This window comes from Homalodisca vitripennis, chromosome 1 (assembly GCF_021130785.1).
Source record: "Homalodisca vitripennis isolate AUS2020 chromosome 1, UT_GWSS_2.1, whole genome shotgun sequence".
Taxonomy (NCBI): domain Eukaryota; kingdom Metazoa; phylum Arthropoda; class Insecta; order Hemiptera; family Cicadellidae; genus Homalodisca; species Homalodisca vitripennis.
In genome coordinates, this window is record NC_060207.1 from 156515579 (window position 1) to 156530042 (window position 14464).

At 38.3% G+C, this 14464-nt stretch overlaps 1 protein-coding gene across 1 annotated transcript in view; it reads right to left on the reverse strand.

The window, feature by feature from the left end:
* LOC124374413 (lutropin-choriogonadotropic hormone receptor-like) overlaps positions 1 to 14464 on the reverse strand; it is a 123890-nt gene that overhangs the window by 88624 nt on the left and 20802 nt on the right. The window contains exon 2 of the mRNA XM_046832631.1: positions 11637 to 11692. Within this exon, the coding sequence (XP_046688587.1) occupies positions 11637 to 11689 (53 nt within the window). The 5' untranslated portion in view covers positions 11690 to 11692. The remainder of the gene's footprint in view (positions 1 to 11636; positions 11693 to 14464) is intronic.

Below are 14464 nucleotides of genomic sequence, written 5' to 3' on the forward strand. Positions count from 1 at the left end.
AACGCATTCAGCAACGTGTTCGGCCTGACTCCAGCCAAACTCCGATTACTGAAACAATAGCACTAAACAGTTAAGACGACCCCAGGAGGTGTTAATAAACGAGATCTAAACTAACCTTATATTTAATATGAATCTAAGTTTGTCTTTAGTGATCTGCTTGCGTAAAGTTTCAAATCATTGTACATCTATGGGTCCTAATAGGAATAGCATCTCTTCCTAAGCTCTATCCTCACTCGTAGAAAATACAACAGGCTGTTATGATGAGTCCGGCGTTGAGAGATCTCCTTCCTAAGCCTTCTGAATAATAGTGACAGCTTTATCCTAGTATACTCCATGCGTCTCTCGATAATAACATCTACATGTTTAACGAGTAGACTACTAAGTTTCATTTCAAGTGCTGATGAATAATGAATGATTGATCGCAAGCAGGAACAATGACCAGTATGCTACTTCTCCTCCTCCTCTACCACCAGCCGAGTCTGATACTATCGCAAGGACTTTCAGGCCCAGGGAATCTGTCTAGGTTATCTTAATATTTATGCTCAAATTCCTTTGTGTTCCTAAAGATAATTTCACACCGGCATAACTTAGCTTCAGAGACGTTATGGACGTATCACTTAATATAACATAACAGTACCGTTCAAGCCAGCTACCGTACGCGTGTACCATTAGGTTATAAAATTAGGAATTACTTTCACGACCGACATATGTCAAAAGACATCGGGCTACGCTTACATGGCAGTGTGAAGCAGCCTTTAAGAGAAGTCAATGATGAGTGTATTGCAATAAAACATACCCGTATGGTACATCCAGACCTCCTTCTGGTTTAAAATAGTACAAACGGTAACAAATTAGCGTTATTAATTTAAAATTTTTAAGTGTGATCTAAACAAATTAATGGCCATGTTCGGCGCACAGTGCATCGAACAGTAGAAAAAATTCGGAATACTGACTTTTTATTTTGTTTAAAATAAAGTTATGCTTTAAATAGTTGTAGATCCCTGAAACAGTACTACAAATGTCTAATTTATACTGATTACAATATATTATAATACAGCATGTTAGATGAAACAATTTATAACTGAACACCTCAACTTTTTTATATGTGGCTGAGTTAAACACGCACTTCCGTTACAAGTGTAGTGATTTCCGTTAGACAAATTGGGCAACCTCATTGCGACTATATCTCGCGAGCTGTATCCATAAGTACACATTTTTCTTATTAGAATAGTAATTAAGCTGAAGAAATAAGTTTCAATATGTAAACATGTATAACAATAATGTAACAACGTGTTAACATGGTTGAGTTAAAGAGGCGATTTGCACCAACACATTGAGGATGTATAATACACAAAAGGATGTGTTTCATTATTTAAAAAAGGAAAAAAAAAACAGAAAATACAATTCCGCTAAATATTGGATGTACAAGGTGTTTGACTTGGTATTGAAAGCGTGCATCTGTGCACCGTTAGTGTTGATAATTGACAATGAACAGCTCTTACCGAATCCTAAATCACGAGACGTTATGGCATTATCTCTGTTTCATTATTCTGTGTTAATGGACCACTTTCAGGTTCGTATTCGACAGTGAAAAGTGCCAAAATGGCGCGATATACAGTTTCCATCTGTATAAACTGAAGATCTTTTGTCTAATCGAAGAAAATCTGCAAACACTTCTTATATACTTCATATTAAAAACAAAAAGTTATGAAACATTCCGATTAAAAAATAAAACATACAAATCTCAACTCAGTAGTTGCTGTAAACTATTCTCGTATAAATTATTCATTCTACTTTTACAGCAACAGTCTCGCGTGTTGATGTCATATAGCAATTTACATACATTTGTGGTAGAGTTTTCCTTTGTTCCTGTCGTAATTTTCTCAGCTTGCCAATAAAACTGAATTTACGTTCGGTTTACGATTTCCATCTTTATAAATAATGGTGTTGCTTGTGGATTTGTGAACACTAAAACACAACATGGTGGTTTTCAGATAATTCCTTTCATTTTTCCTAGAAAACCTATGAAAATATGTAGATTCCTACAAACCTTGAATGACTGTGACATAAGCAATTACTATCGGATAATGATTCATTAAGTATTAAAAGCGGATTTATTGTAAAACGTCTATCAAATAATATGAAACCTAAATTATAGAAAGTAGTGTGGAATGGTTTGTTGGACCACCTATGTTTCTCTGTACCTTATCTACAGAGTGTCCCAGAACCCTCTATCAATAGTTTCAGGTATTATTCCTGGGCCAAACACAAAGCAAAATATCATATTTTAACTTTAATAAATCAATACTTACCCGAATATTCACCATTTTTTTTCATATAACTTTTTTTATAAGTTGGCTTGTTGTAATAAGTTGAAATTTGGCATGTACCTTTAAAACATAAAGGCCTAGCTATAGAAAAATATAATTTTGTACAAAATTTATTTGGAGCCTCTTAAAATCTTTAAGAGTAAATATTACAAAAACGAAATGTGATAGAACAGTCACAATAATTAAATTTTTCATACAATGTAGTTAGAAATTCAACGATACCAAGTTTAAGAAAATCAGTTAAAAATTAAAGGAGATAATGAGTTTTTTTAACCGAGTACTAAACATTACGTACTGTCATTCTGTGACGGCACTGTTTGTGAACCACACAATCAGCTGTATTAATTTTAGCTGCTTTAATCAGCTGATTATAACATCAATCAGCATTTTAAATTTCGGTTATCAAAAAGCGAACAACCATACTAAATTTGCAACATTATTCAATACGTCATCTATGGATGAAATGACGTTGGATTTCACATTATATTTTGTAAAGTTGCGTCAAGTAAGTCAAAATGTCACTTACAAAGTGTACAAAGACAGGCATCTAGTAAGTCGTTGTAAGAACTAATTAAATATTTTGTATAAATAGAGACATATAATACAAAAAGATAGTCATTAAATTATATTTTCCCTGGTCTTGGGCATTTAAATAACAATGCATACCTTCAACAAAAATACACATACAGACAGTAAACGAAGCGCATTAAAACGAACAGGGTTGAAAATTGGCATATTTTAATTTCAGATGCAAACTCTGAAGTCACCTGTAAAATAAAGATTTTCATCCACTTGTATATACACTGTTGTTATCCAGCTTGCTGATAAAATACTATGATACGAGATTCACACACATATAACTGCGAATACAACACCAATACGTATCCAGTTGTTGGCGGACGGTTAACAAGAATTGTGTTTGTGGGGTGTACAGTTTGTGGGGTGAACGTTGAATCGTAAAACGCAATCTTCGGGAACAAAATCGACCATTTATTGCTTTTACGTGATACATAGTTTATTGTTATCGTAGTCTTTCCTAAATAAATCGATAAACGTTATTTGGTGGTTCTCCATATTTTCAAATCACAAGAAATCTGCATCTGTACAGGTATATGTTCATCTGCGAAAATAAATGAAATAGCTGTAACTGTTCAGTAAATAATGGCCAGATTGTTTACTGTATACTCTAAGATTAGTTTATTTATTTATTATTGTCATCTGTTAACTTACAATAAACATTAAATGACGATTTTAATTTCACAAACATTCAAAATTATATCAAACCCACTTTTGTTTCTCTTAATATAGAATAAAGTTGTATGAATCTAAAATAGTCTATTTTACAACATTTTTACAATAAAATATATATACAACTTTATAATAACTTTACTCCATTCAATGGTACATAAATAGGCATCGTTTTAAGGCCACAAAATTACATACCAGTTAATGGTAGCACAATGGAAGTCAAGATGGCACCTACCCAGGCAAGCAGTATGTGGCCAAGGAGGGGAGAGGAATTTTCTTAAACCTCAATCACCCAAACCTCTTGTTTAGTTAAGATTTATTGACGATATTTTTACTATCTGGTAACATAGTTATACCTTATTGAAAGCGTTTGTAAAAATCCAAATAAAGTTTTCCACTATTATACAAAGTGAATTATGAATTATACACAACCCCTATCCTCTTCACATAAAAATGTCGAATTCAAAAACCCTAATAGCTCTAGAAAAGCAATTATGTTCATAAAACTCAGATTACCACAATGGTGGAAAATTATTTACTGGGAAGAAATATTTTGTAAAATTTAAAATAAACCAAGTTCAAAAGTCTAATAATTTTAACAGAAACACTGATAATAATAATTACGATTATAAGGATAATCCAAAATTCATCAAACATTTTTTTCGTACAACATAAAACTATTAATAAATTAAGAAAAGCTTATAATTTTTAAGCTCTCTTGACAGTGTGTTTTTAAGACCCCTTATAGTAATTTGTAGTACATTCTTTAATTTGAAAAGAGTTTTGGTAAAAATTTCAGTATTGTTTTACCAAATTCCAAATTTAGGTAAGGATAACAGTTTTGGCTAGCCATTTTTGCCAGGCAACATGCAAATTTGAAAAGCATTCAAAAACTATAATTATATTGCAACTAAAAAAGGAACCCATTTTATGGCAACATTAATTGTCAATAAAGGAATATAATTTACCAATGACTCTTAAATTATACATATAAGGATGAATAACATTTAAAATAATTGTATCAGTGCTTCAATTTGGATTATTGTTCGATGACTCCACCAATCGTTGGTCGAACATCTAAAATACCAATGTAATTTTAAATGAGAGGATCTTTGGGAAAATTTATCATGTAATTTACGTTTGATTTTATCCAGATTATGTTTAAAAATCCAAATATATGTTTCCACTTTAAAACAAAATGTATTTTGCAGTCTACAACAACTCCCATTCTGTTTACATAAAAAGTTTTTATCTTTAAGTTTACAAGCAATAGACTAGTTCTTATTTAACTTTTTAAACTATATTGTACGTGATTCTATCCTTTTATTATTATTATAGTGCTCATATGTATGTCACACTACCTTAACTATAATGTACGTTTAAAAATTTAATTACTTTTCAATTATTGTGTACTAAAACTTTAATTCAGTTAAGACCATTTTTCGACAATTACTGTTATGTAAAAAGTAACACTTATGGTTAGATTAAATATATTGAACTGAAAAAAATATGTTTACATTTTAATCTCTTGTTTGTATATGTTTAGTTATTTTACACTCTTTTAAAACTTCAAAGTGCTATATAGTAGAAATAATAAAGGAATGTATTGGTAGTATAAAAATCAATTAATAACAGTAATTACAATAGATGTTTGTTCTAGCATGTGATATATCTATAGATGTCATGTGATTTTCTTAATAATCATATTAAATAAGGTTCTATGCCTATAAGAGTCTCAGTAATTCATTTTAATATAAAGCCATTATACTATCAAACCGTTTCGCTTAGATTTCAGTTCAGTACAGTTTCCATGGCATAACACTGTATAATAGTGAAAGCCTGTAAACTAAGTATTGTCGTATATAATAGCAGCAAGCAAAGTTAACTGTAATATCAGGGTGTTTCTGGGTCGATTAATCCACTTCAGTAAACTTGGTAACAACACCATTCCTCAGTACATCGCTCCACCACAATACTGTCAGAGATTAGTGGTATGTAATATACGGCCGATTATGTGCGGTACTCTATCACCGCTCTAGCTTGCTCATGGTCCCTGGTACATTCCCGTCTCTACCTACCTCCCCCTACCTTGCCCCAATACTGTCAGAGATTAGTGGTATGTAATATACGGCCGATTATGTGCGGTACTCTATCACCGCTCTAGCTTGCTCATGGTCCCTGGTACATTCCCGTCTCTATCTACCTCCCCCTACCTTGCCCCAATACTGTCAGAGATTAGTGGTATGTAATATACGGCCGATTATGTGCGGTACTCTATCACCGCTCTAGCTTGCTCATGGTCCCTGGTACATTCCCGTCTCTATCTACCTCCCCCTACCTTGCCCCAATACTGTCAGAGATTAGTGGTATGTAATATACGGCCGATTACATACGCCACTCTATCACCGCTCTAGCTTGCTCATGGTCCCTGGTACATTCCCGTCTCTATCTACCTCCCCCTACCTTGCCCCAATACTGTCAGAGATTAGTGGTATGTAATATACGGTCGATTACGTACGGTACTCTATCACCGCTCCAGCTTGTTCATGGTCCCTGGTACATTCCCGTCTCTATCGAGATCCCCCTACCTTGCCCCAATACTGTCAGAGATTAGAGGTATTTGTAATATACGGCCGATTATGTACGGTACTCTATCACCGCTCTAGCTTGCTCATGGTCCCTGTTACATTCCCGACTCTATCCAGCTCCCCCTACCTTGCCCCAATACTGTCACAAATTAGTGGTATATAATATACAGCCAACTATATACGGTACTCTATCGCCACTCTAGCTCACTCATGGTCCCTGGTACAATCCCGTCCTATCCAGCTCCCCCTACCTTGCCCCAATACTGTCGGAAATTAGTGATATATAATATACAACCAACTATGTACGGCACTCTATCGCTACTCTAGCTCAGCATGGTCCCTGATACATTTCCGTCTCTATTGACCTCCCCCAACCTTGCCCCAATACTATCAGTGTTTAGTAGTATGTAATATACGGCCGGTTATGTACGGTTCTCTATCACCGCTCTAGCTTGCTCATGGTCCCTGGTACATTTCCGTCTCTATCCACCTCCCCCAACCTTGCCCCAATACTATCAGTGTTTAGTAGTATGTAATATACGGCCGGTTATGTACGGTACTCTTATCACCGCTCTAGCTTGCTCATGGTCCCTGGTACATTCCCGTCTCTATCCACCTCCCCCAACCTTGCCCCAATACTATCAGTGTTTAGTAGTATGTAATATACGGCCGGTTATGTACGGTACTCTATCACCGCTCTAGCTCACTCAAGATCCCTGGCACATTCCTGACGTTATCCATCTCCACCTTCCCTGTCCCAATAATGTCAGAGTTTAATGGTATGTAATATACGGCCGATTATGTACGGTACTCTATCTCCGCTCTAATTCACTCAAGATCCCTGGTACGTTCCTGACGTTATCCATCTCCCCCTTCCCAATAATGTCAGAGATTAGAGGTATGTAATATACCGCCGATTATGTACGGTACTTTATCACCGCTCTAGCTCACTCATGATCCCGGGTACATTCCTGAGGTTGTCCAGCTCCTCCTTCCTTGTCCCAATAATGTTAGAGTTTAGTGGTATGTAATATACGGTCGACTATGTACGCCCACTCTATCACTGTTCTAAGCACTCATGGTCTCTGGTACATTCCCGTCTCTATCCAGCTACTCTACCTTGCCCCAATACTGACAGAGATTAGAGGTATGTAATATACCGCCGATTATGTACGGTACTCTATCGCTGCTCTAGCTTGTTCATGGTCTCTGGTACATTCCTGATGTTATCCAGCTCCCCCTTCCTTGTCCCATCAATGTCAGAGTTTAGTGGTATGTAATATACGGCCGATTATGTACGGTACTCTTATCACCGCTCTAGCTTGCTCATGGTCCCTGGTACATTCCCGTCTCTATCCACCTCCCCCAACCTTGCCCCAATACTATCAGTGTTTAGTAGTATGTAATATACGGCCGGTTATGTACGGTACTCTATCACCGCTCTACCTCACTCATGGTTCCTGGTACGTTCCTGACGTTATCCATCTCCCCCTTCCCAATAATGTCAGAGTTTAATGGTATGTAATATACGGCCGATTATGTACGGTACTCTATCTCCGCTCTAGTTCACTCAAGATCCCTGGCACATTCCTGACGTTATCCATCTCCACCTTCCCTGTCCCAATAATGTCAGAGTTTAATGGTATGTAATATACGGCCGAATATGTACGGTTCTCTATCACCGCTCTAGCTTGCTCATGGTCCCTGGTACATTTCCGTCTCTATCCACCTCCCCCAACCTTGCCCCAATACTATCAGTGTTTAGTAGTATGTAATATACGGCCGGTTATGTACGGTACTCTATCACCGCTCTAGCTTGCTCATGGTCCCTGGTACATTCCCGTCTCTATCCACCTCCCCCAACCTTGCCCCAATACTATCAGTGTTTAGTAGTATGTAACATACGGCCGGTTATGTACGGTACTCTATCACCGCTCTAGCTCACTCATGGTTCCTGGTACGTTCCTGACGTTATCCATCTCCCCCTTCCCAATAATGTCAGAGTTTAATGGTATGTAATATACGGCCGATTATGTACGGTACTCTATCTCCGCTCTAATTCACTCAAGATCCCTGGCACATTCCTGACGTTATCCATCTCCCCCTTCCCAATAATGTCAGAGTTTAATGGTATGTAATATACGGCCGATTATGTACGGTACTCTATCTCCGCTCTAGTTCACTCAAGATCCCTGGCACATTCCTGACGTTATCCATCTCCACCTTCCCTGTCCCAATAATGTCAGAGTTTAATGGTATGTAATATACGGCCGAATATGTACGGTTCTCTATCACCGCTCTAGCTTGCTCATGGTCCCTGGTACATTTCCGTCTCTATCCACCTCCCCCAACCTTGCCCCAATACTATCAGTGTTTAGTAGTATGTAATATACGGCCGGTTATGTACGGTACTCTATCACCGCTCTAGCTTGCTCATGGTCCCTGGTACATTCCCGTCTCTATCCACCTCCCCCAACCTTGCCCCAATACTATCAGTGTTTAGTAGTATGTAATATACGGCCGGTTATGTACGGTACTCTATCACCGCTCTAGCTCACTCAAGATCCCTGGCACATTCCTGACGTTATCCATCTCCACCTTCCCTGTCCCAATAATGTCAGAGTTTAATGGTATGTAATATACGGCCGATTATGTACGGTACTCTATCTCCGCTCTAATTCACTCAAGATCCCTGGTACGTTCCTGACGTTATCCATCTCCCCCTTCCCAATAATGTCAGAGATTAGAGGTATGTAATATACCGCCGATTATGTACGGTACTTTATCACCGCTCTAGCTCACTCATGATCCCGGGTACATTCCTGAGGTTGTCCAGCTCCTCCTTCCTTGTCCCAATAATGTTAGAGTTTAGTGGTATGTAATATACGGTCGACTATGTACGCCACTCTATCACTGTTCTAAGCACTCATGGTCTCTGGTACATTCCCGTCTCTATCCAGCTACTCTACCTTGCCCCAATACTGACAGAGATTAGAGGTATGTAATATACCGCCGATTATGTACGGTACTCTATCGCTGCTCTAGCTTGTTCATGGTCTCTGGTACATTCCTGATGTTATCCAGCTCCCCCTTCCTTGTCCCATCAATGTCAGAGTTTAGTGGTATGTAATATACGGCCGATTATGTACGGTACTCTTATCACCGCTCTAGCTTGCTCATGGTCCCTGGTACATTCCCGTCTCTATCCACCTCCCCCAACCTTGCCCCAATACTATCAGTGTTTAGTAGTATGTAATATACGGCCGGTTATGTACGGTACTCTATCACCGCTCTACCTCACTCATGGTTCCTGGTACGTTCCTGACGTTATCCATCTCCCCCTTCCCAATAATGTCAGAGTTTAATGGTATGTAATATACGGCCGATTATGTACGGTACTCTATCTCCGCTCTAGTTCACTCAAGATCCCTGGCACATTCCTGACGTTATCCATCTCCACCTTCCCTGTCCCAATAATGTCAGAGTTTAATGGTATGTAATATACGGCCGAATATGTACGGTTCTCTATCACCGCTCTAGCTTGCTCATGGTCCCTGGTACATTTCCGTCTCTATCCACCTCCCCCAACCTTGCCCCAATACTATCAGTGTTTAGTAGTATGTAATATACGGCCGGTTATGTACGGTACTCTATCACCGCTCTAGCTTGCTCATGGTCCCTGGTACATTCCCGTCTCTATCCACCTCCCCCAACCTTGCCCCAATACTATCAGTGTTTAGTAGTATGTAACATACGGCCGGTTATGTACGGTACTCTATCACCGCTCTAGCTCACTCATGGTTCCTGGTACGTTCCTGACGTTATCCATCTCCCCCTTCCCAATAATGTCAGAGTTTAATGGTATGTAATATACGGCCGATTATGTACGGTACTCTATCTCCGCTCTAATTCACTCAAGATCCCTGGCACATTCCTGACGTTATCCATCTCCACCTTCCCTGTCCCAATAATGTCAGAGTTTAATGGTATGTAATATACGGCCGAATATGTACGGTTCTCTATCACCGCTCTAGCTTGCTCATGGTCCCTGGTACATTTCCGTCTCTATCCACCTCCCCCAACCTTGCCCCAATACTATCAGTGTTTAGTAGTATGTAACATACGGCCGGTTATGTACGGTACTCTATCACCGCTCTAGCTCACTCATGGTTCCTGGTACGTTCCTGACGTTATCCATCTCCCCCTTCCCAATAATGTCAGAGTTTAATGGTATGTAATATACGGCCGATTATGTACGGTACTCTATCTCCGCTCTAATTCACTCAAGATCCCTGGCACATTCCTGACGTTATCCATCTCCCCCTTCCCAATAATGTCAGAGTTTAATGGTATGTAATATACGGCCGATTATGTACGGTACTCTATCTCCGCTCTAGTTCACTCAAGATCCCTGGCACATTCCTGACGTTATCCATCTCCACCTTCCCTGTCCCAATAATGTCAGAGTTTAATGGTATGTAATATACGGCCGATTATGTACGGTACTCTATCTCCGCTCTAATTCACTCAAGATCCCTGGCACATTCCTGACGTTATCCATCTCCACCCCCTGTCCCAATAATGTCAGAGTTTAATGGTATGTAATATACGGCCGATTATGTACGGTACTCTATCTCCGCTCTAGTTCACTCAAGATCCCTGGCACATTCCTGACGTTATCCATCTCCACCTTCCCTGTCCCAATAATGTCAGAGTTTATGCGGCGATTATGTACGGTACTCTATCTCCGCTCTAATTCACTCAAGATCCCTGGCACATTCCTGACGTTATCCATCTCCACCTTCCCTGTCCCAATACGGCCGAATATGTACGGTTCTCTATCACCGCTCTAGCTTGCTCATGGTCCCTGGTACATTCCCGTCTCTATCCACCAGCCCCAACCTTGCCCCAATACTGTCAGTGTTTAGTGGTATGTAATATACGGCCGATTATGTACGGTACTCTATCTCCGCTCTAGTTCACTCAAGATCCCTGGCACATTCCTGACGTTATCCATCTCCACCTTCCCTGTCCCAATAATGTCAGAGTTTAATGGTATGTAATATACGGCCGAATATGTACGGTTCTCTATCACCGCTCTAGCTTGCTCATGGTCCCTGGTACATTCCCGTCTCTATCCACCTGCCCCAACCTTGCCCCAATACTGTCAGTGTTTAGTGGTATGTAATATACAGCCGGTTATGTAAGGTACGCTATCACCGCTCTAGCTCACTCATGATCCCTGGTACATTCCTGACGTAATCCAGCTCCCCATTCCCTGTCCTAATAATGTCAGAGTTTAGAGGTATGTAATATACGGCCGATTATGTATGGTACTCTATCTCCGCTCTAGTTCACTCAAGATCCCTGGCACATTCCTGACGTTATCCATCTCCCCCTTCCCTGTCCCAATATTGTCAGAGTTTAATGGTATGTAATATACGGCCGATTATGTATGGTACTTTATTACCGCTCTAGCTCACTCATGACCCTGGTACATTCCTGATGTTGTCCAGCTCCCATTCCCTGTCACAATAATGTCAGAGATTATTGGTATGAAATGTACGGCCGATTATGTGCGGTTCTCTATCACCGCTCTAGCTCACTCATGATCCCTGGTACATTCCCGTCTCCATCCACGCCTCCCTACCTTGCCCCAATACTGTCAGAGATTAGAGGTATGTAATATACCGCCGATTATGTACGGTACTTTATCACCGCTCTAGCTCACTCATGATCCCGGGTACATTCCTGAGGTTGTCCAGCTCCTCCTTCCTTGTCCCAATAATGTTAGAGTTTAGTGGTATGTAATATACGGTCGACTATGTACGCCACTCTATCACTGTTCTAAGCACTCATGGTCTCTGGTACATTCCCGTCTCTATCCAGCTACTCTACCTTGCCCCAATACTGACAGAGATTAGAGGTATGTAATATACCGCCGATTATGTACGGTACTCTATCGCTGCTATAGCTTGTTCATGGTCTCTGGTACATTCCTGATGTTATCCAGCTCCCCCTTCCTTGTCCCATCAATGTCAGAGTTTAGTGGTATGTAATATACGGCCGATTATGTACGGTACTCTATCACCGCTCTAGCTCACTCCTTGTAAGCTAAATAGCGCATCCTCTAATTTAAACTTTGATTAACTGCACATAGACTAATTTGGCTATATTTGTATGATCCGATGTTTAGAGCTCATTGAAATTTGACATGTGAGATTATTGTACAGTTAGTGTAAACTCTTCCCGTGGGGCTGAGAATGTTAAAATTATGTACTTTAGCTAGTCTAGTGTTGCCATACTTATCAGCGCCAGGCGTCTATGTCTCTCCGAAGTCAGTGTTAATAACAATTTTCACTATTACCTTTACTTGAGGCTGAGAGTATAAATAAAAAATAACGAAATAAATTAGTGTACATGGAAAGTAACGCCTTTTATAGATTCGAAATCCTTCGTTACAACCTATGAATGGTTTTCTTTTTCTATATTACATATAAGTAGATAAAATGCGCCATATAATTCATAAACATAATGAGTAACGTAATTCTAAAACCCACTGATCGATAATTTTAAAGAGAAAGTCCAAACAGGATAAATAAGAGATATCATCATGAGCAATAGTTACCAACAGAAAAGTATTATCATACAAATAAATAAATAAGACAGTAATACATTTCCACAAAGATCGGTTTGAACCCAGAAACACAGCGCAGTGGCGGGGGAGGGTGAGATTAAGTAAGGGAAGGGACAAGGTTCAAGGTCAGCTCCACCAGTACTCGGCCGTGATAATTGAATCAGCCTGCCCTGTACTGAGACAACCGTTCATTTCAGAATTTCTTGAAAGTAAATACAAACGTACAGGTAAATTGAAGACGTGGTCATAAGGAAAATACTGACTAATATATATGTATAGAAGATGGCTTATGTACAACATGTTAGTAGATGAGAAAGATTTACAAATTTTCTTTGGTTCAGCTTGAATATAAAATATTGTGAAAATGCAAAGCTGCAAAAACATTTGGAAACATTTTTATAAATGTGAACCATGAGATCTTTTACAACTTTTTTAATTGGCATTTGAGATTGTCTTCTGTATCTTCTGCAATGTTTGAAAGAGTTTTATACTCTCCACTGGAGGTCATTATTCAAAATAAATATGATTTTCGAAAGCAATATTAATTTCTTTATAACAATTTTCATTACAAAAGCGTTGTATAAGGAGACTAACAATCAATTTTAAACCTTATTGCCACAGATTAAAATAATATGATTTTAATAGTTGTATCAATATTTTCCTTGTATAATTAATTACAGTTTAATCCATGTTTAACATCAATAAAATGATGTGTAGTTTTAAAACAAATACTAGTTTGTGAAACATTGCTCAGTATCAAATTACATTAAGTTGTCGTGCAGACTAATATAAATCTGAATGTATTACGACAATGGAGGGATACAGTGGGGTGGGTGTCAAGAGGGACGTTTTGCACAATGAGCATTACTTATAGAATATTCCCATTCAATAAATTATAGATTCCTGCAATTCTGTAAATTTTAATACTTAAATACTAGCTGAATCAACAATAACTGTTTCATTTGGGTTTCCACTTCTGTTGGTTGGTTTACGCACAAGAAAATTGTTGTTATCAATTATTGTTAATTTAAAATAATAAAACTCTGGTTTAAACAGTATTTACTGCACTTTAATTCACATAATTAAAAGTTAATTCAATACAAAATTAATTATTATGTTTCAACTTTCGTGTGCTTGAATAGAAATGAGCTATTTCTCTCTACTGCAACTATTAATTATGTAATTAAAGGTCTTTGAATGCAATTTATTGAAAGAGGACATTAATAAGAGTCTTACAACAATATTTAGATTATAATTAAATTGATTTTAATGTATATTTATTTTATATCAATTTGGTCATGTCTGCTGTGAGGGTAAAACAATTTCGTGGTTTACTCAATCAGTTTAATGCATTTTACTGATAATCAGCAGATACAATTCATACACACAAACACATCGAATATGGGTATTTTGTGTTTGGAGGGCATAATCATCCCTTAACCATATCAAACACAATTCAACTCCACTAATATAAGCTCCCTCTATCCTAGAGTCATAGTTTTGACATTATCTCTAATCACTGTCATTACATGTTAGATAAATACGGGGTTGAAATTACAAACGGAACTGATATGTTGGCGTTTACTATGAGTGACATTATCTAAATATCATTACAGAGTAAAACTAATTTCAGTTTATGCTAATTTTCCTCTTAGTTAAAA